The 24,232-nt window shown below is 56.9% G+C and overlaps 2 protein-coding genes and 2 long non-coding RNA genes across 6 annotated transcripts; 1 reads left to right on the plus strand and 3 right to left on the minus strand.

The window, feature by feature from the left end:
- Window positions 1-1,722: 1,722 nt before the first annotated feature.
- Window positions 1,723-6,204, minus strand: LOC308247310. Of its 2 annotated transcripts, none has more exons than XR_013960485.1 (3): window positions 4,567-6,204; window positions 4,119-4,233; window positions 1,723-3,990 (listed from the first exon to the last, which is right to left on the minus strand). It is a non-coding gene; the product is annotated as an uncharacterized lncRNA (long non-coding RNA). The 2 variants fall into 2 exon arrangements; XR_013960486.1 differs by having other exon boundaries at window positions 4,119-4,263.
- A 103-nt stretch (window positions 6,205-6,307) lies between these two features.
- Window positions 6,308-8,390, minus strand: LOC308247311. 2 transcript variants are annotated; one of them, XR_013960487.1, is made up of 4 exons: window positions 8,209-8,390; window positions 7,865-7,946; window positions 6,866-6,980; window positions 6,308-6,652 (listed from the first exon to the last, which is right to left on the minus strand). It is a non-coding gene; the product is annotated as an uncharacterized lncRNA (long non-coding RNA). The 2 variants fall into 2 exon arrangements; XR_013960488.1 differs by having other exon boundaries at window positions 7,865-8,390.
- A 7,694-nt stretch (window positions 8,391-16,084) lies between these two features.
- On the plus strand, window positions 16,085-21,309 carry RNF39 (ring finger protein 39). The gene is made up of 4 exons (XM_080666260.1): window positions 16,085-16,735; window positions 18,198-18,220; window positions 18,430-18,521; window positions 19,767-21,309. Exons 1-4 carry the CDS (start codon window positions 16,385-16,387, stop codon window positions 20,342-20,344), a joined length of 1,044 nt encoding a protein of 347 aa, XP_080522386.1. The 5' UTR covers window positions 16,085-16,384; the 3' UTR covers window positions 20,345-21,309.
- Window positions 21,244-24,177, minus strand: PPP1R11 (protein phosphatase 1 regulatory inhibitor subunit 11). The gene is made up of 3 exons (XM_080666261.1): window positions 23,945-24,177; window positions 22,903-23,011; window positions 21,244-22,471 (listed from the first exon to the last, which is right to left on the minus strand). The coding sequence occupies exons 1-3, from the start codon at window positions 24,011-24,013 to the stop codon at window positions 22,269-22,271; spliced, it is 381 nt and encodes a 126-aa protein (XP_080522387.1). The 5' UTR covers window positions 24,014-24,177; the 3' UTR covers window positions 21,244-22,268.
- Between the last annotated feature and the right edge of the window lie 55 nt (window positions 24,178-24,232).

A 24,232-nucleotide genomic window follows, 5' to 3' on the forward strand; every position in this document is an offset into this window, starting at 1 on the left:
TCTAGGCTCTGCGCTGTGCACCAGAAACAATATCGCATGGGAACTGTGATAAAAAATAAACATTTAAAACATAATATGATGGCAGGGCTTACTGAGCTTTCAATGGGCTTCCAATGATGCCCACTCTCGCTAAAGGATAAAGCCCAAACTTCATATCATGATTTGTAAGTGCCTCCAGCCTGACCACCCCCCGAACCGGCCTCCTATTTTTCACTCTAATAACACCTATTGCATGTAAAATCCTTCATTCACCACCTCATTTATCATCTCCCTGACCTGTTCTTGTCCATTCTCATGATCTTGTCCTCAGCCTGTGGGGCCTCAAGTACCCACTCCCAGAAAGCCTTTCTTGATGCGCTCACCTCTGCTGCCTCCATTACTCACTAGTGTGGATGAAACAGTCCCCAGGGCGCACCTTACTCACTGCACTTACCTCCACGAGTCACAGTGACCTGTTCAGGTATCTACCCACTCGTGCTGCTCGCTGACAGCTTCCTGATAATCATGGGTCCTGCTTTATTTGTCTATTGTCCTTGGCACCTAGAACAATCTGTGGCACCTGTGGTTGCCCAATAAATATTTGCTGAGTGAATGCGTGACTGGTTTTGTCCCTTCTGACAACACCTCCTGCCTTTGAAACATCTTTTCCCACACAACCTGATTCCAGACTCTCAATGTAGATCCCAAGGGGTAAGAATAAAAAAAGGCCAACACGCCCAGCCAGTGTGACTCAGTGGTTGAGCATCGACCTATGAACCAGGAGGTCATGGCTCAATCCCCAGCGTGGGGCAGCCGATTGAAGCTGTTTTTCTCTCTCTCCCTTCCTCCCTGAAATCAATAAAAATGTATTTTTTAAAAAAGACAAACACTGGATGTTATCAATGTCCTCTAGCCAAAGACCCCCAGAAACACACCTGCAGCTGAACAAGTTGGGTTTATTGTTCTTTGCAGCAAGAGTGGGTGCATACTACACAGAACTTCGGGACATCTCAGGAAGAGTGTGAGGGAAAATACCGGCTATAAGATTTGGGCTTTGGTTTGGGGATTTGGGGCAGAGTGTAAGAAAGTAGGGATTTGCTCCAGATTGAATACTGTCAGAAAGCGGAGACAATTATATGACAATCAATCCTACCTATACTATAGGTAGGGAAACTAGAATGAAATAAAGCTGTAATTGTTCTTTTGCCTTTTAAGTAGCAGTCATTGCTTTTGACCATGAGAAAAGATGTTTGATATTTTGTGGGTGGCAGGGTGACCTGTTTTTGTCTGTGTTCACACAAGTTATAAACTAGACTTACTTTGCCTCACTTATCACAGTCTTGGTGTTCTGTGGAATGGCCAGGGAATGGCCTAGTTTAGATGCTGAGTGTGAGGCCAGCTTCTGAATGTCCAAGGCTGCTCTTTTTCTCCTCCCAGTGGTTTAGGTGGGGGGGTGGGGGAAAGGATGAATTGGGAGGATTGGGGTATGTGTGTATATCTGTACAAAACTCACTTTTCTTTTTATTTATTTTCTATTTTTATTTGTTTTAAATCTTTATGGTTGAGAGTATTACAGATGTCCCCATTTTTCTCCCATTGACCCCTCTACCTGGGTCCCGCCCTGCCCCAGGCCTTCACCACCCTATTGTCTGTGCCCATAGGTGATGCATATGTGCCTGTAAGATCTTTGGTTGATATCTTCCCAGCCCCACACCCCCTTCCCTCTGAGATTCCTCAGTCTTTCCATGCTTCTGCTTCTATTTTATTCATGTTTATTTTGTTCATTACATTCCTTATTTATTTTTAGATTCAATTGTTGATAGATATACATTTATTGCCATTTTATTGTTCATATCTTTTATTGTCTTCTTCTAATTCTTCTCCTTCTCCTCCTACTTAAAGAATACCCTTCGGTTTCATGTAATTCTGGTTTGGTGGTGATGAACTCCTTTAACTTTTTCTTGTCTGTGAAGCTCTTTATCTGACCCTCAATTCTAAATGAAAATTACCACTTTTCAAATACAGCAAGTCTCCAGTTTATCTCCAGTGTCCAACTCCCAACCTAGTCATATTATCCCAGGCTACAGGGCTGCTGCTTCCAGCCCTGACAGTCACCACCCTGTGGCCCTGGGAGGGGACAGGTGCCCCTGAGCACTAGTGCAGCCAGTTGTGATTAGGGAGGAGCCAGATGTCTTGGTGGCCTTGGCCTTGACCTCTCCCAGCTGCTCCCCAGGCATTCCTACTGTCAGGAAGGAGCCTGCAGCTTGTTTGCTTGGCCGGCTGTTGTGAGTCATCCTGCGGGCACCACCTGCTTCCAGAGACTCCCACGCCTTTCCTTGGGCCTTGAGGAGAACCTATCAGATATAGATTCTTTGCTGGTTTTGTGGCAGAGGCCTCAGACCAGATGCATTAAGCTCCCTGGACCTCAAGCGCCTTCTTGTCAATGCTCCCTGCCTTTTGGGGTGATGGCCTCACTTTTGCCACCAGTTTCTGAGATCCAGTGACTTTGCAGGTGCCTGGCATCTGAGCTCTCTGGGGTGCTCGCTCCGGTCGGTAGTGGGGCCATGGCCTTTCCCTTCAGGCCAGAGCCTCTCTGACTGAGTCCCTTCCTCCATAGCACCTCACAACTCCTTCAAGCCAGCAGCTCTAGTGCTTCCACCTTCTGCCCTTTTCCCTTCTGCCTTCTTTGTCCCTTTCTGCCAGAGGCGACAGCCCTCCAGGTAAAGGCTCCTCATTGTCCCCACGCCCAATGCCTGGCTTTCTGTCTCACTCCCTTTTGTCCTGCCGCATGCTTGTCCCTTCTCGTCCTTTAGGTTCAAGTGCAGTTTTTACCAGGTGTGCTTGCTTGCTGTGAGACCTTAAACAAATTCCCTACATCTCTGGCTTCAGTTTTCACACCTGTAAATTGTGGGTAATGATGATTACCCTTTTGTTGTGTGGATCCGTTTTGTCTTGTTTTGTTTTTATTACGAAGCAATTAATGTACACATTCATTTGTAAAGAAGTTGAAGCAGACAGATAGAAGGAAATGCTCCTTGAGCCAGCGCCCCCTGAACCCTCCTCGGATGTGGTCCTTCGGGACGCGTATATGTGGTGTGGGCGTATGCATTTTTGAAATAGTTACAAAGTAAGGATGGTGAGAATATCTGTTTGTGGATCAAGTGAGATTGGTGGTTAAAAAAAGGTATCTTTCACAAAAGCAAATTATTGCCTAGTGCCTGAAAGAGCACGCGGTAATAATGCAATCTTAGTGTTGACAGATAAGCACACAAATGCCAGAAAGGAAATCAGCTGAAAGATCCTAAGCAGTGAAGGGGGTGGGGCCTCTAATTTTTCTCATTAACTCATCTAATTGCTGGGCTTTTTATGTATGTATAACTTCATCCCAATCCTGGACACAGGATTTTGGTCCCTTTTCCCCATCAGCCATGTGAGATGTGCTCCGCACCCCTTCCCTCTGACCATTTGCACCTCCACCCTCTTCTCTGTCCCGGTCCAGGTCCGGGGCCCAGCCTGTGCAACCCTGGGGTCTCCTGCCCTCCCGTCTGTTCTCTGCCTGCAGGCAGAGCATGGCTGTGGCATGTTTAATCAGAGTGTTTCTTCACTTAAAAATGCTCTTCTGGAGTGAGCCGGGCAGCCCTCGGCTCTGCCAGGCGGCGCTTGTTGGAGCCCCAGCCCCGCGGCCAGGTTGGCAGATGCTCACTTGCTGACAGAGGAACCAAGTCATACTCGACCGTAGAGCAGCAGGATGGTTGAAATTAAGAGAGAGAGATGCCATCTCCAAAGAGTTCTCCTTCAAAAGTCCTAGTCAGGCCTTTGGCTTTCCGGCCCGAGTGGCTCTCCAAGCAGAGACGGACCGCTGCCCGCAGGTCCCGCGCCCACAGCGGGCCCGTCCACTCGCCCTGGCTGCGGCCAACGGACACTGGCCAAGTTGATTGACAATGCAGCTGCTTCTCTGTGATTTCTTTCAAGATGCATGTACAACCTTGTGCACATCTTAGGTGTGATGCACTTTGGGGGGGATTTACATGAACAAATTAAGCACTAAATATAGTTCACCTTTATATCACATTTTGTAACATCAGTGCTTAAATACAAAATGATTTAAATTTGAAAAAAAATGCTCTTCTGAGACTCACCTAGGAGAATCGGGTCGACTAAGTCCTCTGTGTCGCAGGGGCGGGAAGGGCACCAGGAGTCTGACCGGCAGTGGGACTGGACCTGGGCCCAGCACCCTCGGTGCTGGGGTTCTGGCTAGAAAATAATTCAGAGCCAAGACTCCAACTGTAAGAGAGCATTCATTTGGTAAAGAGTCCCAGAAGAAATGGGCGGAGGCAAAGGAAGGACCTTGGAGTTGGGAGGGAGGAAGGTAGTAGTAATGTAAGGGGCGGGGGAGGCAGGCAGAGAGGGAAGGGAAAGAAGGGAAAGGGGTGGGGGGCTCCCTGGGCCCTCTGCCCTAAGGGCTTTAAGGGGGAGCTGTTAGGGAAGGTCCCAGGGGCAGAGCTCACTAGAATATTCAGCACTTCCCCCCCCCCCTCCCTGGGTCTAGGTCTCCACTGTTTGGTCAGTGCCAGGGCAGGCCCTTACCCAGTGCAGCTGGTCCTGACGTCAGCTGAGGGGTCACTGGTCTGGTTTTGCTGCTTTTCTGGGCCTGCAGCTGAAATACAACTGAGGCCTCGTGTTATCTCTGGGAGGGAAGGTCAGGGGTCCAAACAGCATGACCAGCGGATGCTAAGGGAGGAAGGTCACCCTGGGGCGAGGTCCGCCCCACCCCCAACTGTCCATCACCAGGCACCTGGGCGTTCCTCCTGTGACCTGTGCCTGGCCCATCATCCTTGCTCTGCCCACGTCTGTCTAACTGCCCACATTAGCATACAAGACCCCGGCACAGCCCACCATCCTCAGGCTGGGAACCCCTCCAGGTGAACTGCCCGTCCTTCTCCAGACACACCTGTTGCCTCTGGCTCACTTGCTGCCGGGCCTCCCACCCAGTCCCTCCTGAGTTTCTTTATTATGGATTGCAACTCCTGCGCGGAATGCTCCCAGGCACTTTCCTCCAGCCCCTGGTCTTGAGCCCTCACGTCCTTCCCAGGCTCTGCTCAGCCTCCAGCTGCCACACGGAGTAAGCTGCAGCGTGTGCTGGAAACCCTGTGCAGGCTCCATGGTGTTCGCTCACTTCGCTGCCGTTCCCATTACCCAGCCCGGAGACACCCTTATTACCAGGTAACCCCGGCGCGGTAAGACCCCTGCTCGGCCCCCTGCAGCGGTTTCAAACAGGCTGCGGGGAGCCCTAGCTGGTGTGGCTCAGTGGATAGAGAGCCGACTTCCGACTGAAGGGTCCCCGGTTCCATTCCGTCAAGGGCACATTCCTGGATTGCGAGCTGGGTCCCAAGTAGGGGGCGCGCGGGAGGCAGCTGATCGATTATCTCTCATCGTTTCTGTCTCGCCCTCTCCCTTCCTCTCTGAAATCAATAAAAATATACTAAAAAGTAAAAATAAATAGGCCAGGAATCAAACATCGCTGCTCTCCATCCACCCAGTCCCCTCTCACCCTCTTTTGTCTTCGCCGCCCCCCCGCCACGCCCTGCTGGGGTCTGTAAAATGGGGTCAGGATTTCTACTTCAACCAAGGGCGGTCTCTGGGGGGGTCTCTCCCTCCCGCCCCTCCATCTAACTTGGGGGGCCCTGCTCTGCCGCCTCCTCCTATCAGCAGCCTCCCCCTTTCTCCTCCGGGGGCGGAGGGCCCTCCCCGCTCCCCAACGGCGGGGCTGCCGCCGAGGAAGCTGGGGTGACGGGTAACGGGGAGGAGGAGGGAGGGTCGTGGAGCCTGTCCCGTGGGAGAGGCCCCGCGCTCCTTGGCTGCGCCCCCGCAGCTCCCCAGGCCCCGGGCCCCGCGCCGGCTCCTTTGCACTCGGTTTCTCCGACTCAGCCCGCCCCTCCGCTGTGTCCCGGGAGCCCGCCTGGTGCCGCCCACTCTCCGGAGCAGTTAGTGAAACTTAAAAAATAGGAGGAGGCGGCTCTGAGGATTATGAATTGCTGTGAATGTGACCTAGTCTTGATCCCTTTGGTCCGGCAATTGCGCACTGAGAGCGGCACAGGCTGCGAGGGCTGCGCGGCCCACGCCTCCCGCCGCCCGGTCCCTCCCGGCTCCCCCTCCGCCCCTTGCCCTGGGGCTCGGGCCGAACCCTGGGGCTTCCTGACGGTTCTCACCTCACACCTCACTTTCCAGTCCAGCCCACCAGCGCCCGGCCTCCCTTCCCACGCCTACCCCTACCCCCACCCCACCGCCACCCCCGCCTCACCTCAACAGTGCACAGTGGCCTCCAGGTCCTTTGCAGTCCAGCCCCTTGCTGCCGGTTGGGCTGCAGCCGCTCGGCCTACGTGCTCACCTGCTAATCGCACGCAGCAGCTTCTGCCTGGGGCCCAGGCCTGCCCTCCAAGGAACACTCGTCCCAGGTCAGCAGCTGGTGCCTTCACCTTCACATCCTTGCTCAAGCCTTACCCACGGCCCATCCAGCGCCCCTGCCTCCCTCCGGGCGGGCGCTCGCTGCTTGGTGGTGCCTGCGTTGCGACCTGTTTTCTCATTCGAATGGCATTCCAGTGAGGGCCGGTTCTGTCTGCTGGGTTCTCAGTTCCGAACACAGTGCCTGGCACATAGTCGGTGCTTAAGCCATCTGTTGAGTAAATAAATACCTTATAGTCACAAAACTAACAAGAATTGGAAGCTCATTTTCCAAGTGGGGTGTGTGTTCCAGTCAGGCTCTTCCCTCACTTAGAAGGGTGTCCCCGACAGTGGAGCCCCTCTCTAGAGCATGATGCCCTCTAAGTTCTTCTCCCTCCTCCAGACTCCCTCCCTGGGCCCGGGGAAGAGATGCTAAATGGCTTACCAGGGCCACCGGGAAACTGCGCCACAGAATCCCAGCAAGCCCATCCACTTCTAGCTTCCTACCCTTCATCCACCTCATTGGCTGAGCCTCTGATTCTGCCCAGGAAATGGAATAACTGTGGGGCAAATAAGGAAAGGAGAACCAGGAAGTGAGGAGGATGGAGGAGGAAAAGCTGGAGGGAGGGCCAGAAGGAGCAGCAGGTGAGGCACACGAGAGGGAGGCCGCTCACTGCATCCAGCTGCCCCGCACCTGGTCCTGCCCTGCCCGCTCTGTGATCCCAATGCAATACCCAGCGCTCGGCGAGCGCTTCCCCTTTGGTAATAGCACTGCCAGCCCAGTCATCCACTCCGGGAACTAGAACTAGAGCTTCACCTTGATTTTCCTCACCCTCTCCTCCTAGTGGCCACGCCAACACTGGTCAGTTCTCTACCAAATACACTTCCAATTGGCCTGCTCACTCTCAGCTGCACTGGCCCCACCTGGCTTAGCCATCATTACCTCCACCTCCATCACTGGAATCATCTTCTCTCTTCAGGGCGACCATCCTGCACAAACGCGGGATGCCATTAGCAGGTAGGGGCTCTGGGTCCCTCCCATTTTGCACTTGTCTTACTCCACTTCTCAAAACTCAAGGCCTTGCAGGATCTGGTCTCTGCCTCAGCCTTCACCTACCTTGTACCACTGTCACCTGCACTCACCATGTGCCAGCTTTGTTTAAATGAGCCCAAACAGCTCTTGCTTCAGTCTTTGCAAAGCTGTTCCCTCTGCCTGGAATGCACTTCCCTCCTCTCTTGCTCATCTCTTGGGTTACCCAAGCTAACCTAGAGCACCCTGCTATTAATCAGTCTCTGTGCTGGATTTCTGTAGGGTTGCCAGATTTAACAAATGAAAACACAGGGCACCTATTTAAATTTAAAATAAAGAATGAATTAATTTCTTAGTAAAAGTATGTTCCATACAATTTTAGGGAGATAGTTATGCTAAAAAATTGTTGTTTACCTGAAATTCAAATTTAACTGGGCATCTGTATTTTATCTGGCAACTGTAGATATATGGATGGATTTTATTCCTCTTGGAGAAGCTGGAAAGTAAAACAAAACAAAACAAAAAACCCATCTATTTCTCAGAAACGTTTGCAGCAAGGCTGTGGAGAGGAATTAAGGTCTGCTAACGAGATGTGCTGTGAGATGTGAAAGGAGAAGTGAGGTGGAGGCCCTTTTCCTCTAATGAACAGGTGGACAAGCTCCCACAACAGGAGGCCCTGCGCGCGGGGCAGCGGGTGGGCGGGGCAGGCGGCCGACGCGCGAGCAGCAGCTGTGGCTTTTCTGATTATGCCAACTGACCTCTGACTCCGGACCCTCTGACTCCGGATTCTCCGGGCCTTTGAGCGACTTTCTTATGGTCTGGTTCTCTTGCTGCTTAAAACATCTGGAGTGGTTTCTGCTTCCTGCACTGAGGCCACCTGACAGTCCTCAGCGCCCTGCACGTCCCTCCACAGCACAGGCTGTGGCACTGCCATGCCCAGGGTCTCTCCTGCCCAGAAAGTCTAAGTGGCTGGAGGGCAGGGGCTGTTCCGCTCACCAACATACTCAGTGTTGCTGGGCATGGACCTCGTCATTTTGCTCCTTCTGTTCCTGTGGAGCTGGGCCCTGGTTCTGGGCACATTGTAAGTGCTCAGTTAATACCTTTTCAAATTGAAACAAGTGTTTATGAGACAGGAACCAACCTGCTCCTGTATCCTGAGGGGTAACTCCACTTAACCTAGAGGTTACCTTCAGAAGCTAGGTCACCCCTGTAGGCCTCCTTTGTTATCTATAATGTAAGGATTAGATCACATGTCGGTAACGTCCCTTCAATGCTAATATTCTACAAATCCACAATACTGGGGCCTCTCTGTGAGATGGGAACTGGGAGGCAGCTACGTTTTGGTGCGCAGGTGAATAGTGATTTGTTTGGAAGACTCCTCTCTCCCAGGGAGAGGGGCATGGAAATGGATGCTGTCTTGAAGGTGAATATGCAAAGGGGACAAAAGTTAGGAAGGAAGAGGAGAGAAGGGACTGGCAGGAGGAAGTGAGTGCCCCAATGCAGAAATGAGACCATGGAAATTCCTGCTGAAGTCCCTCGGTGGCATTCCACTGCTCGAAGGACAAAACTCCTCATCCTGGTTCCTCAGGGCCTGCGCAGCCTCTTCAGCCTCACACCCAACCATCTCCTCGCCTTGCGCCTTATCAAGACCTTCCCCCTCGGGGCTTTGCCTCTGCTGCTCCTACGCTGGAATACTGTCCCCTAGTTCTTGTCACAGCTGCTCCCTCTTACCAGTCAGCCCAGCTCAAAGGTCACACTCTGCCCTGGCCGGGCTCGGCTGGCTGAGGCCGTCCCCTGCGCTGAAAGGTGGCAGGGTCTATTCCTGGTGCCAGGTTGTGACTCCATTCCCTGTAGGGGGCATACAAGGTGTTTTGCTCTCACATTGATGTCTCTCTCTCTCTCTCTCTTTGTCTCTCTGTCTCTAAAAATAGTTTTTAAAAGGTGACATTTTTTAAAGTAACGTCCTCAGAGAAGCTTTCCTAACACCCATTTGCAAGTAGTGCACACCTCCCCAGTGAACTCTTCCTATAGAACGCCCTTTATATTCTTCAAAGCACTTGTCACATCTAGAATTGTCTCTGCTTATTGTTAGTCTTCACCAGCAGAACCTAAATGGCCGGGAGATAAGGGCACATGGCTGTACCCTAGCTCCCAGGACAGTGCTCCACATGATGCGTAGATAGTTGTTGAGCGAATGGATGAGTGAAAGCCTGGCTCCGCAGGAGCCCTGGGAAGGGGGAGCACTGGGAAGGGGGAGCACTGGGAAGGGGGAGCACTGGGAAGGGGGAGCAGTGGAAGGGGGAGCAGTGGAAGGGGGAGCAGTGGAAGGGGGAGCACTGGGAAGGGGGAGCAGTGGGAAGGGGGAGCAGTGGGAAGGGGGAGCACTGGGAAGGGGGAGCAGTGGGAAGGGGGAGCAGTGGAAGGGGGAGCAGTGGGAAGGGGGAGCAGTGGGAAGGGGGAGCAGTGGAAGGGGAAGCAGTGGAAGGGGAAGCAGTGGGAAGGGGGAGCAGTGGGAAGGGGGAGCAGTGGAAGGGGAAGCAGTGGGAAGGGGGAGCAGTGGGAAGGGGGAGCAGTTGGAAGGGGGAGCACTGGGAAGGGGGAGCAGTGGAAGGGGGAGCAGTGGGAAGGGGGAGCAGTGGGAAGGGGGAGCACTGGGAAGGGGGAGCAGTGGAAGGGGGAGCAGTGGAAGGGGGAGCAGTGGGAAGGGGGAGCAGTGGAAGGGGGAGCACTGGGAAGGGGGAGCAGTGGAAGGGGGAGCACTGGGAAGGGGGAGCAGTGGGAAGGGGGAGCAGTGGAAGGGGGAGCAGTGGAAGGGGGAGCAGTGGGAAGGGGGAGCAGTGGAAGGGGGAGCAGTGGGAAGGGGGAGCAGTGGGAAGGGGGAGCACTGGGAAGGGGGAGCAGTGGAAGGGGGAGCAGTGGGAAGGGGGAGCAGTGGGAAGGGGGAGCACTGGGAAGGGGGAGCAGTGGGAAGGGGGAGCAGTGGAAGGGGGAGCATTGGGAAGGGGGAGCAGTGGAAGGGGGAGCACTGGGAAGGGGGAGCAGTGGAAGGGGGAGCATTGGGAAGGGGGAGCAGTGGAAGGGGAAGCAGTGGGAAGGGGGAGCACTGGGAAGGGGGAGCAGTGGAAGGGGGAGCACTGGGAAGGGGGAGCAGTGGAAGGGGGAGCAGTGGGAAGGGGGAGCACTGGGAAGGGGGAGCAGTGGAAGGGGGAGCAGTGGAAGGGGGAGCAGTGGGAAGGGGGAGCATTGGGAAGGGGGAGCAGTGGAAGGGGGAGCATTGGGAAGGGGGAGCAGTGGAAGGGGGAGCAGTGGGAAGGGGGAGCAGTGGAAGGGGGAGCACTGGGAAGGGGGAGCACTGGGAAGGGGGAGCAGTGGAAGGGGGAGCAGTGGAAGGGGGAGCACTGGGAAGGGGGAGCATTGGGAAGGGGGAGCAGTGGAAGGGGGAGCAGTGGAAGGGGGAGCAGTGGAAGGGGGAGCACTGGGAAGGGGGAGCATTGGGAAGGGGGAGCAGTGGAAGGGGGAGCAGTGGAAGGGGGAGCACTGGGAAGGGGGAGCACTGGGAAGGGGGAGCACTGGGAAGGGGGAGCAGTGGAAGGGGGAGCAGTGGAAGGGGGAGCACTGGGAAGGGGGAGCATTGGGAAGGGGGAGCAGTGGAAGGGGGAGCAGTGGAAGGGGGAGCAGTGGAAGGGGGAGCACTGGGAAGGGGGAGCAGTGGAAGGGGGAGCACTGGGAAGGGGGAGCAGTGGAAGGGGGAGCACTGGGAAGGGGGAGCACTGGGAAGGGGGAGCAGTGGGAAGGGGGAGCAGTGGAAGGGGGAGCATTGGGAAGGGGGAGCAGTGGAAGGGGGAGCACTGGGAAGGGGGAGCAGTGGAAGGGGGAGCACTGGGAAGGGGGAGCAGTGGAAGGGGGAGCATTGGGAAGGGGGAGCAGTGGAAGGGGAAGCAGTGGGAAGGGGGAGCAGTGGAAGGGGGAGCACTGGGAAGGGGGAGCAGTGGAAGGGGGAGCAGTGGGAAGGGGGAGCACTGGGAAGGGGGAGCAGTGGAAGGGGGAGCAGTGGAAGGGGGAGCAGTGGGAAGGGGGAGCATTGGGAAGGGGGAGCAGTGGAAGGGGGAGCATTGGGAAGGGGGAGCAGTGGAAGGGGGAGCACTGGGAAGGGGGAGCAGTGGGAAGGGGGAGCAGTGGAAGGGGGAGCATTGGGAAGGGGGAGCAGTGGAAGGGGGAGCATTGGGAAGGGGGAGCAGTGGAAGGGGGAGCACTGGGAAGGGGGAGCAGTGGAAGGGGGAGCAGTGGAAGGGGGAGCAGTGGGAAGGGGGAGCAGTGGAAGGGGGAGCAGTGGGAAGGGGGAGCAGTGGAAGGGGGAGCACTGGGAAGGGGGAGCATTGGGAAGGGGGAGCAGTGGAAGGGGGAGCATTGGGAAGGGGGAGCAGTGGAAGGGGGAGCAGTGGGAAGGGGGAGCAGTGGAAGGGGGAGCACTGGGAAGGGGGAGCACTGGGAAGGGGGAGCAGTGGAAGGGGGAGCAGTGGAAGGGGGAGCAGTGGGAAGGGGGAGCAGTGGAAGGGGGAGCACTGGGAAGGGGGAGCAGTGGAAGGGGGAGCACTGGGAAGGGGGAGCAGTGGAAGGGGGAGCACTGGGAAGGGGGAGCACTGGGAAGGGGGAGCAGTGGGAAGGGGGAGCAGTGGGAAGGGGGAGCACTGGGAAGGGGGAGCAGTGGGAAGGGGGAGCAGTGGAAGGGGGAGCACTGGGAAGGGGGAGCAGTGGAAGGGGAAGCAGTGGGAAGGGGGAGCAGTGGGAAGGGGAGCAGTGGAAGGGGGAGCAGTGGAAGGGGGAGCAGTGGGAAGGGGGAGCAGTGGGAAGGGGAGCAGTGGAAGGGGGAGCAGTGGAAGGGGGAGCAGTGGGAAGGGGGAGCAGTGGAAGGGGGAGCAGTGGGAAGGGGGAGCAGTGGGAAGGGAGAGCAGTGGAATGGGGAGCAGTGGGAAGGGGGAGCACTGGGAAGGGGGAGCAGTGGAAGGGGGAGCAGTGGAAGGGGGAGCACTGGGAAGGGGGAGCAGTGGGAAGGGGGAGCAGTGGAAGGGGGAGCAGTGGGAAGGCCCCGGGTGCTCTGAAGAGAACAGTTAGTAGCACGGCAGTATTCTCGGGAGCCCTTGCTGTCCTGCAAATGGAAGAGGGGGTGTCCTCAAATTCCGGCAGCAGGACCCACTGAGGGGGCACCCGCCTTGGCGCCAAATGGAACAGCGCACCCACAAAAGGAGGAGTGATGGCGGCTACACCGCAAAGCTGAGGGGAGCCGGGAGAGGCTTCTGCTGGAGGCTCATGCCTTCTGCCCTGAGAGCCCCGCTGGCTCAGGCGCGGCACCGGGAACCGCAGTCGTAGCGGGCGGGAGGTTCCCGCTGCCGCTGGCGCCGCGTGGCCACTGCTTCGCCCTGGGCCCCTCACCAGCCAGACCCAGGCCGCCTCCCCGAGCCGAAGCCTCCGGTGGCCACTGACCCCAGGACTGGCCCCCAGCTGGCGGGGCATCTGTGTTGGCCTGCGCTGTGCTCTGTGGCGGGCTCCCCGCCGCGCCTGGGGCAGTGCCAGCCCCGCGGCCACAGGGCACTCCCTCAGGGCACCGGCCGGGAGTGCTGCGTCCGCCTGGCACCATCGTCCGTGGCCGCCGTGGGAGGCCATGCCTGAGACGCTGGAGATGGAGAGGGAAGCCAGGCGGGCGGAAAGGCTGTGGCCCAGGAGGAGCTCCTGGTGAACAGGCCGCTGCTGCCCAGCGGAGGTCGCAGAGGCGCGGGGACAGGTGCCCTCTGCCCCGTCGCACTTTCCCACCAGCCGAGTGGTCCTGAGCGGTTCTTCCACAGACTCTGAAATGGCATGGCAGTGAGGGTGACAGAAATAAACAGTCTCTAAAACATAGAAAACCAAGGCGGGTAAAGGGAAATCAGCGCCAGTGCCAGAAGGAGAGAGGAGAGCATCCGGGCAACTGCACCGCTCCGCCCCACCCCCCACCCCCCCAAGCTGCCGGCTCAGCAGGACTTTACAGTGAGCGGGACAGAGGCTGACAGGGGACAGGAGGCTGACAGGGGACAGGAGGCTGATGGGGGACAGGAGGAGAGGAGAGGAGAGAGGACGTCACCTGCAAGGGAAATAGCCAAATGTTCAGCCCTGGCCCTGCCTCCGACCTGACCTTCGGGGTGCCTGAGGGAGTCCTAGAGCCCTCGCTGCAGTGGCTGGGCTCCGGGCTCATGCGGTTACACAGGGTCACACGCAAGTCCAGGCCGTGGAGATGGCATGCCTATGACCTGGGTCATGCCTCTAGGCAGGAGGGTTGTTTGGCTAATCTGGTTGAATGTCTCAGTGCCCCAAAGTGCACAGACTTATAGACAGTACATCCACATAATGCAAACCTCACAGAGACACCCCAATAGTCTCACACACACTGAGTATCACAGGGACGAACACGGGCATGATTCAGGACAGACAGGCCGCTCAGAGAACACGCGGGGACCCAGAGGCAGGTCCCCAATACCGTGGGCCCCGATCCAGCAGGAACCCAATGTCTAAGAGGCCTTGGGGTGGGGGTGGAGCCAAGAAAATAAAGCAATACAAAGAAAAAGAGCAAAAGAGGACGGGCAAGAAGACCGAGAGAGGCAAAGACATTCAGAGAAATCCAGACAACTGGAAGGGGCAAACAAGAGCAGAGGGCCCCGGAGCCGGACCGCGGGAGGGAGAACGCGGGCACTGGTCTCCTATTTACTGCTGTCAAAAGTGGTCACACACGTTTGAAATGTGTGAAACGGCACATTTATTTTCTTACAGCTCTGGAGGTCAGAAGTCTGAAATGGGTCTCAGAGTCTAAGTCAAGGTGTCAGCAGGGCGGGGAAGCAAGGAGCACAGAGGCGGTGGAGAGCCCTTCCCCTCACTCTTCACAGCACCAAGAGGCCTCGGCCCCTCTGCTCCTGCCCCTTCTTTGGCCTTCAAAGCATCAAAGTCCTTCTCATGCTCAGTCCCTTTGCTTGTCCTCTTCTGGTTTTGTCCTCCAGTTTTTAGGATCTTTGATTATATTAGACCCACTGGGTTAATCTGAAATGATCTCCCTATTCAAATTTAACTAATTAGCAACCTTAATTCCATCTACAAACTTTTTTAAAAATATATTTTTCTTGATTTCAGAGAGGAAGGGAGAGGAGATAGAAACATCAATGATGAGAGAGAATCATCAATCGGGATTGAGCCCATAACCCAGGCATGTGCCCTGACCCAGAATCAACCGTGATCTCCTGGGTCATAGGTCGACGCTCAACCTCTGAGCCACATTGGCTAGGCTCCATCTGCAAACTTAATTCCCCTAGCTATCCATGTAAGCTCACATATTCACATGTCCGGAAATTAGGATGTGGACATCTTCGGGGGACCATTATTCTACCTGACAGAACAGAGAAGTCCATCTTTTACAGAACAGATTTGATCATATATGTAGTCTTTCACTTGGGTAGCTGAGCACTGAGCTGGAGGTTTGTTTCAAGATGAGTGTGCTGTGTTTATTTGTTAGTGTGTTTATTGGGTGTGTATCTGAATGCCTCCCTGAGGCTTCAGTGGGGCAGAAGGGTGCCTGGAGGGCTGCTGCTCCGAAGACACTGTGCTGTTCTCATCAACAGTAACGCTAATGACAGCCCCCCACACCCCCCACACCCCCTGCGCTCTCTGAGCAGCCTGTCTGTCCCTGAGTAATGCCTGCTGTGTGTCCCTGTGATAGTCAGTGTGTGAGAGACTATTGGTGTCTCTGTGAGGTCTGCATCATGTGAAGGTACTGTCTGTCAGTCTGCACTTGGAGACATTTGGACATTGGTGGATGCACATGCATGTTTGTACAGTGTGTGTGTGTGACCACAGTTGCAGGCATCTGCATGTTTACTTATTCACAACCCTGGAGGGTATCCAGGCAGAAGGGCCTAGCTGGAGACAGGTGGAGGAGCTGGGAGGAAGAGGGAGCAGAGAGAAGGGCGAAGAGGGGGAGGGGAGGGGGAGGAGGAAAGAGACAGAGATGGAGGTGAGGAAAGAGGGCACAAGGAAAGATAAGGATAAATCAGGAAGCAGAAAGGAGTTCTAGGAACCTGAAATGAAAAATTTCACAGAAAGGACACAAATGAGAAGATCTGGGTATGGCTCTGCTTCTGGGACCTTGACAGTGCCAGCTCTCAGCCTCAGTTTACCAAAAGATTTGAAATAGATAACCCTTGGACACATCTCAATGAAGGAGAGAAAAAAAGTAGAAATAAAATCATACACAGGGAAAAATAGAAGAACTAGAGACACAGGAAGAAAGTAAGGCGAGAGGACCTGGGAACCCGCCAGAAGTACAGCTGATCCTGACTCCTCGAGGCGGAAGTGTGGGCGCCTGCTCCCCACCGCTTACCCCAGAGCTTCAGTTCCTAAAGCCCTTAAGAGCTGAGGCAGGAAGCTGGAGGCACCTGGAATGACAGCCACACACCAACACTCAAAGCCACACGAACCCGGATCCCTGCTTCCGGCCCCGCCCCCAGGAGTAGGTGTGCCAGCCACCTGGAATGACTCACTCCCCGGCGATGTGGGCACCCTGCCCACCGCACACCACAGGCCGAGGGGAAGGTGAGATTTGGGTTGGGGGGGGGCAGGTAGAGGGGACTACCCCTCCCCATAATCGGCCACCTTGCCCCCAGCGCGCCCCTGGTGACTCCCCTCTGGTTGGAGGACCCAGGTGTCCTTTCCGCTTGCCCTCCTCCCCAACTTGGCCGGGACGCGGGAGAACCAGAAGAGGAGTTACGCAAGGCTGCTGTTTACCTCCCGCGGGCCTCCTCCCTCCCTATAAAACCGGCCGTGGAGGCGAGGCTGCAGCCTGGGACGGAGAGGCCATCCCAGGAGAGGGGCAGAGGCGTCAGCGAGTACGGCGGGGACGGCGCGCAGAACCGGCTTCCCATGGAGTCGCCCGCGCCGGGCCCCGGGCTGGTGGAGCGCCTGGCGCAGCTGGCGACGTGTCCGCTGTGCGGGGGCCCCTTCGAGGACCCTGTGCTGCTGGCCTGCGAGCACAGCTTCTGCCGCGCGTGCCTGGCCCGCCGCTGGGGGGCCCCGCCGGCGCCTGGCCCCGAGGCGCCCCCCGCCTGCCCCCGCTGCGGCCAGCCCTGCCCACGCCGCAGCCTGCGGTCCCACGTGCGCCTGGCCGTGGAGGTGCGCATCAGCCGCGGGCTGCGCGAGCGGCTGGCTGAAACGGGGGCCCGCGCCCGGAGGCGCCGCATCCCCACCATGGGCAGCCTGGACCCGCCGGGAGAGGTGAGGCGGGACGCGGCCGCTGCGGTCGGCGGAGGGAGCTCCTCGGGCGCCCGGGCGGGGGTGGCGCCGAGGCAAAGGATGGAGCTGAGAAAGGCAGAAAGGCAGGGCGGGGGCTGGGCGCCACTCCCGCGCGGGGCCGCGGGGGGGAGGGGGGCGCGGGCCCGAGTCCTAGGGGATCGGGCGGAGTGAGGGGCCGCCTGGGGAGGCGAGGGGGGGACCTGGGCGGAGGGCGGGGAGCCCGAGGGAGGGTGGAGAATGTGCAGATCCGAAAGCCCCGCCGCCGCCGGGGGGACGGGTTGTTTGTTGTTGTTGCCGCGACTCCTCCCAGGCCGCGGGCAGGGCGGCGGGATCTGGAAGAACTGCCCGTGGGGCCTTGGCTCCTCTACTTCCCAGCCTTGTCACCCACCCGCGGCCGCGCCCCTCCTGGGTCGGCAATCAACCCCATCCCCTTGCGAGAGCCCCGGTTTTGGGGATTCCCGACCCACTTCTCCCCAGCAGCTAAGCCGTCTCGGGCCTTGCTCCCCCTCTTTGAAGTCTACGCAGAGTAGAACTTCTTGGTTGAGGTGTAGTTGGCATAATTAGGCAAAGCCTTTCCTCTCTACCGTATTCGCCTGCTCCAGTCGTGCTCCGGGGCCTGGGGAGGGGAGGAGGAACCCCGTCGTGGAGGGGCGGTATCGGCCTCCAGGCGGCTCCCCTGGTGTCCTGTCGAGCATCGTGGGACACAAGTCCGGCAGCCTCCCTGGCCAGAGAGAGACCACAAAGCAAAGGGCCCAATAAACGCCACTGGGCTTTTATGGCAAGAAGTGAAGCAGCTTTATTGTGAGGCTTTAAAGCATGAACCCCTTCCCCAAAGGCTCTGAGTATGTCTGGTCTGTGTGATTGATGTAAAGGGTTACACCCTCAGGAAGTGGGGAGGACAGGCTCAGAGGCAAGGACTGGGGGAGGGGAGCAAGAAAAGGGCATGGAGCCGAAACCGGTTTGGCTCAGTGGATAGAGCGTCGGCCTGCGGACTGAAAGGTACCGGGTTCGATTCCCGTCAAGGGCATGTACATTGGTTGCGGGCACATCCCCAGTGGGGGGTGTGCAGGAGGCAGCTGATCGATGTTTCTCTCTCATCGATGTTTCTAGCTCTCTATCCCCCTCCCTTCCTCTCTGTGAAATATCAATAAAATATATTTAAAAAAAAAAAAGGACATGGATGAGGCGGGGCACTGAGGCCTTGGGGACGGGGCAGGACAGTGCCTGGTGGTGGTAGGAAATGGGGTGTGATGAGCGGGTGGCGAGGGGTGGCGAGGGGTGGCGAGAGGTGGCGAGAGGAGACGGGAATCGGGAGCACAGGGGCAAAGGGGAGATGTGCTGAGAGATGGGGGCTCACACCTCTGACCCGCTGTGAGCCGGGAGGCGGGGAGGGCTCCCCACAGTATAAAGCTCAGCTCACATCCACGTTTTCCTCTGCCCCCAGGACATGAGGGAGACATGGAGAAGGTGAGTCCCCCTTCACTGTTCCTTCCTTTCCACCCCCAGCTGCCCACCCATCACCTTCTCACTGGGCCCACTCCTTTGTACCCACTCAGACAGGGTTTCTGGGGTGCCTTACCCCTCCCTGCTCCAGAGGTGCCATATGGTAGGAGAGGGGGCAACAGAAGGCAGAGGGTGTCTACTGGTTTCCTGACCTTTCTCCCTCATTTGTCCAGACTTGGTGCCCCCACACCCAAGTCATCCCACTCCGAGGACGAGCTCCCCGAGGACTACCCGGTGGTCAGAAACATGCTGCACAGGCTGGCGGGTAAGGGCGCGGGGAGAGGAGGCTGTTTCCGGTCTGCTCCCTTCTATCTCAAAAACCACCAAGCCCCTTTGGATGTGTGTGTCGGTGTCCTAGGGACGCTGTGACATAGTCTCACAGAGTGGCCCAAGCGCCAGAAGCTCATTCTCACAGTGCTGGCCGCGGTGCCTGCTGAGGGCTGAGTTGGTCCTGACTCTCCTCGCCTTTGGGGCCCCTGCCGGCCCTAGGCCTGTAGGTGCTGTTCTCCCCATGTCTTCACATAGTGTTCCCTCTGGACCCATTTGTCTCTAGGCCCAAACTTCCCCTTTTTATAAGGACACCACTCATATTGGACTAGGCTCCACCCTACTGACCTCATTTTAACTTGGTTTCCTCTGTAAAGACTATTCCCAAATAAGGTCACATTCTAAGGTACTGGGGGAGGAAACAGATTCAACCCATAACAATGTCTACCCTTAAGTCCTCATATTCCAGCCATTCTTCCCTCTTACCTATTCAAACACTCAGACAACAGACCCCTGAAGGTCAGTGGCCTCTCAGGAGCCCCTGCTTCCGCTCACTCCTCTCCTGCACTTCCACCCGGGAGGCTAGGCCGCCTCTGCAGCCGCTGGGAGTCCCTGCCTCCACCTCCTGGTCACCCACCACCCTGCCCACCAGATTGCTTCTTATACCCCGAATCCAGAAATCTTTTCTCAAGGCACCCCGTACACTCAAGGCCAATAACGATTGCTCTGGCCCCTTTGGCTATCACCAGATTGTCCAACTCTGCCCCACTCTCCCTGTAAAAGTAGGCCTGTCCACTCCCACATATTCCTGTGGGTGAGTGGGCTGGTTTCTCCAGATACCTAGAATTCCTCCCTGTGCCCCTCCCCTCTGACACTTGGGGTTCCGGTATCTGGTATCACTCTGTCTCTAGATCCACCTTCCCCATCCTGCTGGCCCAGCTCCCAACCCCACCCCAGATTCTGCAGATGGAGGTGTCAGGCCTCATTCCTCCATCAGGCCAGCCTCTCTCCCCCACCCCAGCCCTGGTGCTCTCTCCTGCCCAAGGCCAGTTCTATAGAAAGGGCCATCCGTGCGCAGGCTGGGCCTGCTTAGACCTATCCTTCATAGGTCTTCACCTCCTCAGTCCACAGCCCCTTGCAGCTGCCTGGGGCCTCTAGGTGCCCTCCACTGTGAACGCTGGTCCTGCGCCCCCTGACTCAGCAACCCCTCTCTCTCGGCCCCTTCTTGTCTTGTGCTCCACAGCCGACCTGACCCTGGACCCTAGCACTGCCCACCGCCGCCTGCTCATCTCCGCTGACCGCCGAAGCGTCCGGCTGGCACCCCCAGGGACACCAGAGCCCCCTGACAGCCCAGAGCGCTTTGATCAGCTCCCTGCGGTGCTGGGCGAGCAGGGCTTCGGGGCGGGCCGCCATTGCTGGGAGGTGGAGACCGCGGACCCCGCCTCAGGCGGAGCCCCTCCTCGGGAAGACGAGGATATGGAGAGTCACTACGCCTTAGGTGCGGCTGGGGAGTCGGTGCAACGCAAGGGCCGTGTAGGGCTGTGCCCTGTGGGCTCTGTGTGGGCCGTCGAGGGCCGCGGTGGCCGCCTGTGGGCACTCACGGCACCTGAGCCCACCCCGCTGGGCGGCGCCGGGCCCCCGCCACGGCGGATCCGCGTGGACTTGGACTGGGAGCGGGGCCGCGTGGCCTTCTACGACGGCCGCTCGCTGGACCTGCTGTTCGCCTTCCAGGCCCCCGGCCCCCTGGGGCAGCGGGTCTTCCCTCTGCTCTGCACGCGAGACCCTCGCACTCCGCTGCGCATCGTGCCTGCGGAGGGCTGAGCCTCCTTCTGGCCCCACCTGCCCTGGGGCTCGGAGGCCCTCCTGCCAGGGACCTGTCCCCGCCCGCCCGCCGGCCGGCAGCCACAGTTCCGATGAGCACCCTGCCCACCTCCATTGTATCTTTTTTCCCACATAGACTCAACTGGCCTCGTTTCCACATCACTCCCAAGGCCCAATCCATTGCACCCTTCTTCTTGGGAGCTTCTCCCCACCAGCCGCCCCAGGACTCCCCACCTGCCCCTCCCCCCATCTAGGCTGCTCCAGGCGCTTCAAATTATTTCCCCTCCACTTCCGCCTTTGCTGGTCTCAACCAAAGGCCCAGCCTCCCTCAGGCTTTCCTCCCGGTCCATTCTCAGGCTTTTCAAGGGAAGCAAGACCTCCTCCTGGAAGCCAGAGGCTGGGCTCTGGCCTTAGGGTTCTCTAGGAAGCTTAATGTCAAAGTTGGTTTCTTTTTTTTGGGGGGGGGAGGCTACTCCACGGTGACTGCTTCCCACGTTCAGTCTTTTCCCATGACGAACCTTCTCTAAACTACCCCCTGCACTGCTCCAGTGAGAAACCGCCAGCAAGGCCCTAGCCGGTGTGGCTCTGGAGAGCTTTGGCCTGCGAACTGAAGGGTCCCAGGTTCAATTCCCGCCAAGGTCACATGTTCGGGTTGTGGACTTGATCCCCAGTAGAGGATGTGTAGGAGGCAGCCGATCAATGATTCTCTTTCATCACTGATGTTTCAATCTCTCTCTCCCTCTCCCTCTCCGGAAAAAAAATTTTTTGTTTTTAAAAAGAAACCGACAGTACTACCTCTCCTTTCCTCAACCTGGGGTTGGCCCAGACACCCTAAGGCATCCTTGTGTAGCCTCACATCTATCTTCCCCCTCATGTATAAATGGGCCCATATTTAACACATTTGAGATGTTGGGTTATTTATTTTGTGCATCTGTGGCAATAAACAAGATCTCCATGGTGGTGTAGATCTGACTGATCTCTGCAAGTGTGCGTGGCAAGCGCGTGGACAGGACATTCAGATCCCAAGGAGAGCAAGGGAGCTGGACACCTGGCCTGGCAGACATCAAAGCCCAGGAAGGAAGGGGTGAGAGTGGGGTGTAGGGGACATGCCCTCATCTCTTTGCTCTCTTCCGTCCTCTCCCTGCGACGATGTGGGACCTGTCTCTGAAGCTGGAAGACCACACTGAGGAGACAGCTGGCCCTAAGTGACCCCTTTCAAAGCCAGCTTTGTCAGAAACCCTAGATCACACGTGAAGGGTGAGGAAAGAGGACATGTCTGTTTCTTCTTCCATTTCCCATTAAAGGTGAGAATGACAAAGACCTTTCTCTCCCCCAACTCCTCCTGAGGGCATGAGAGTGGGCAGGAGTGGAACAGAAGGGCTGGGAGCTCTCCATGACCCCTCACACCACAAGCAAGGACTAGGCGCTCGGACTATAGAAATACAAATGCCTTAGTGGAAGAGCTCTAAGCCAGGACTAAGAAGCGCAGCTGGGGCAAGATTGCCTGGACCTGACCGGGACCCTGGCAGTGAAAGCTGGGGCTATTGGAAACCCAATCTAAGCATTTGGGACTCAAGTAGAATGCAGGGAGCCGAGAGAGCTGGATCCCAGGGCAGGCAATTTGGCAGTGGGAGCAAAGGGAAGAGACTGGGACCAAGATGCCTAGATCCCTGAGGGGAGGAGGATCGGTACTGAGGGGGAGGAACACAAAAACAATGAGGGCTGGGCAACCCATAAGCCTGGGTTCTAGAATAGCAGCAAATCAGAATTCCAGGATCTCTGTCCACCCTCCTCTCCTTCCCTCCTTCAGACAGAGAGGTGGGTGGGGGCTGGAGAATGATCAAACCATGGGTTTAGTCCCCAGGTAGCAACATGAATATAGTCAGGGCCAGACAGACACAGAAATGGTGGGGGAGAGAGGAATTTAGTGCTGCATTGGCCCTGGAGGGGGCTGAGATGGGTCAGGGGGCTGGGAAGGGGTGGTGGGGCTCGGTCCGGGGGTTACACGGCTCCGTCCTTTGCGGTGGCCCCGTACACAGTGTGTATGACCACAGCCTTCCTCTTCCTCCTCATCACTCTCCGTAGAGCTCTCACCAAAGGCCCGAGGTTTCTCATAAATACAGCAGCCTGGATTTGGGAGGAGGAGCCCCGTTAAAAAGGAGGAAGATTAAGATGTAGAGTCAGTTACATTCCCATTGGATCTCAGGAAGAATTCCTACTTCCACTATGGACTCCTACTACCTTCCAGGATCCAGCTTCCCCAGGGTCACCCCCTGGCACTCAGACACTCAACCCCATAATCCTCTGAGAGAGCCAGGAGTCCAACGCTACACTTATCTCTGATACCACTTGCCTTCAAGCCTTGGGACATCCCATCCCAATTTGAGCCCTTTCGTACCTCTCATTTTAACCTCCTCTCCCTGATGCCAGAGAACCACCAAGGCAACAACAGGATTGGGGCACCTGGGGGCTTCAGGACGGCCAGTGGATGCGAGGAGGTAGAAGCATGCGGACGGGAGTGAGAACTCCAGGGTTACTGTGGGCCAGCAATCACTCACATTTTGATGAGCGGCGCCCCATGTGTTCGTTGTCCACAGTGTCACTCGTCCATTCCACTTTTTTCTCTGGCTTCCGTTTCCGCAGTTTGATGGTTAGGCTCCGGTTCTCCTAGGTTGATAGAGATGGGCATACCCATGTAGTTCCCTCCTATGGACCATCCCACTCCCTCCCAGGGGCCTCCCGAGTACACAGACAGCACCAGAAGAGCCGAGTGGTGGGAGATGAACTAGAACAGGCCTATGACGCCTTCAGGAACCATGAAGTAGTATTTCCTGTTCTTGATAACCACTAGTATACAAAGAAGTCACAATTCCTAACCTAGAGAAGGTCCCAGAAAATCTTCAAAGGAAAATATAACCCTCACTGTTTCTCCATTTTCTTCCCCAACTTATCCTTGGTGGTATTTAGTTTCTCAGTCTCAAAGCCTAATCTATGATCTCTTTTTTTCAGAGCCCTCCCTACCTCTTATTCACCGATTTCCTAGCATCTCTGGTAACCATTATTCTAAACTCCCTTAACCCAGGTGTTATTAAGCCCAATACATCCTTCTCCCTTTGAAAACGACCTAACCTATTTTTGCAAAAATGCTACCTTTTTCTCTATTTACATTTCTGATTTTTCCAAATATTATCTTCATCTCCTTTTCTTTTGTTCCCTCCTCTCAGCTTCCTTTTACATTCACCCCTTCGACAAATAGTTATTGATATGCATGCTTCCAAGTTCCCTGCAGCTGGCCTCCAACCATGCTTTCTTACTCAGCCCTTCGTTTTCCCCAGCACTTCCCGCGCTCCATAACCCTCAGGTTCCCGTTCTTCCTTACACACACCACCACCCCAAGCAGCATCCCTACATCCTAACATGTTACTTGACCAACCTGCTCCATCTCTGCCACTACAAATATCCCAAGTCCGGGCGCTTCTCCCAACCCCACTCCTCCCATATTCCCCAGCCCAGGCCGTCCAGCAACTCTCCAGAGCCCTATCCCCGCCCTCCCCGGTACCTCCCAGACCCCTAAACAGCACCGCCCTCCGCCTTTCTCACGGGCTCGGTTGTCACGGTAACCGTTGTCTCAGTGACGGTCTCACTCAGCCCGGGCCCTGCCTCGGCCATGGCTCGGGCTGAGGCGGGGAGGGAGGAGACACCCTTCCCTTGCTCTGCGTCTCCGGGGACCTAAATCGGACTCAGAGTGGCAGCCAGAACCCTCCACCTTCTTTTCCCCTCCTCCTGGGCCCACTTCCCCACCCCTGGGGACAGCCTGTGCAACCCCACTTCCGGCCCCCCGCTTCCGGGTGTGACGCCGTCTGTGGTCCCGCCCGGCACTAACTGCAC

The sequence above is a fragment of the Plecotus auritus genome (assembly GCF_963455305.1).
Source record: "Plecotus auritus genome assembly, chromosome: 4".
Classification (NCBI taxonomy): Eukaryota; Metazoa; Chordata; class Mammalia; order Chiroptera; family Vespertilionidae; genus Plecotus; species Plecotus auritus.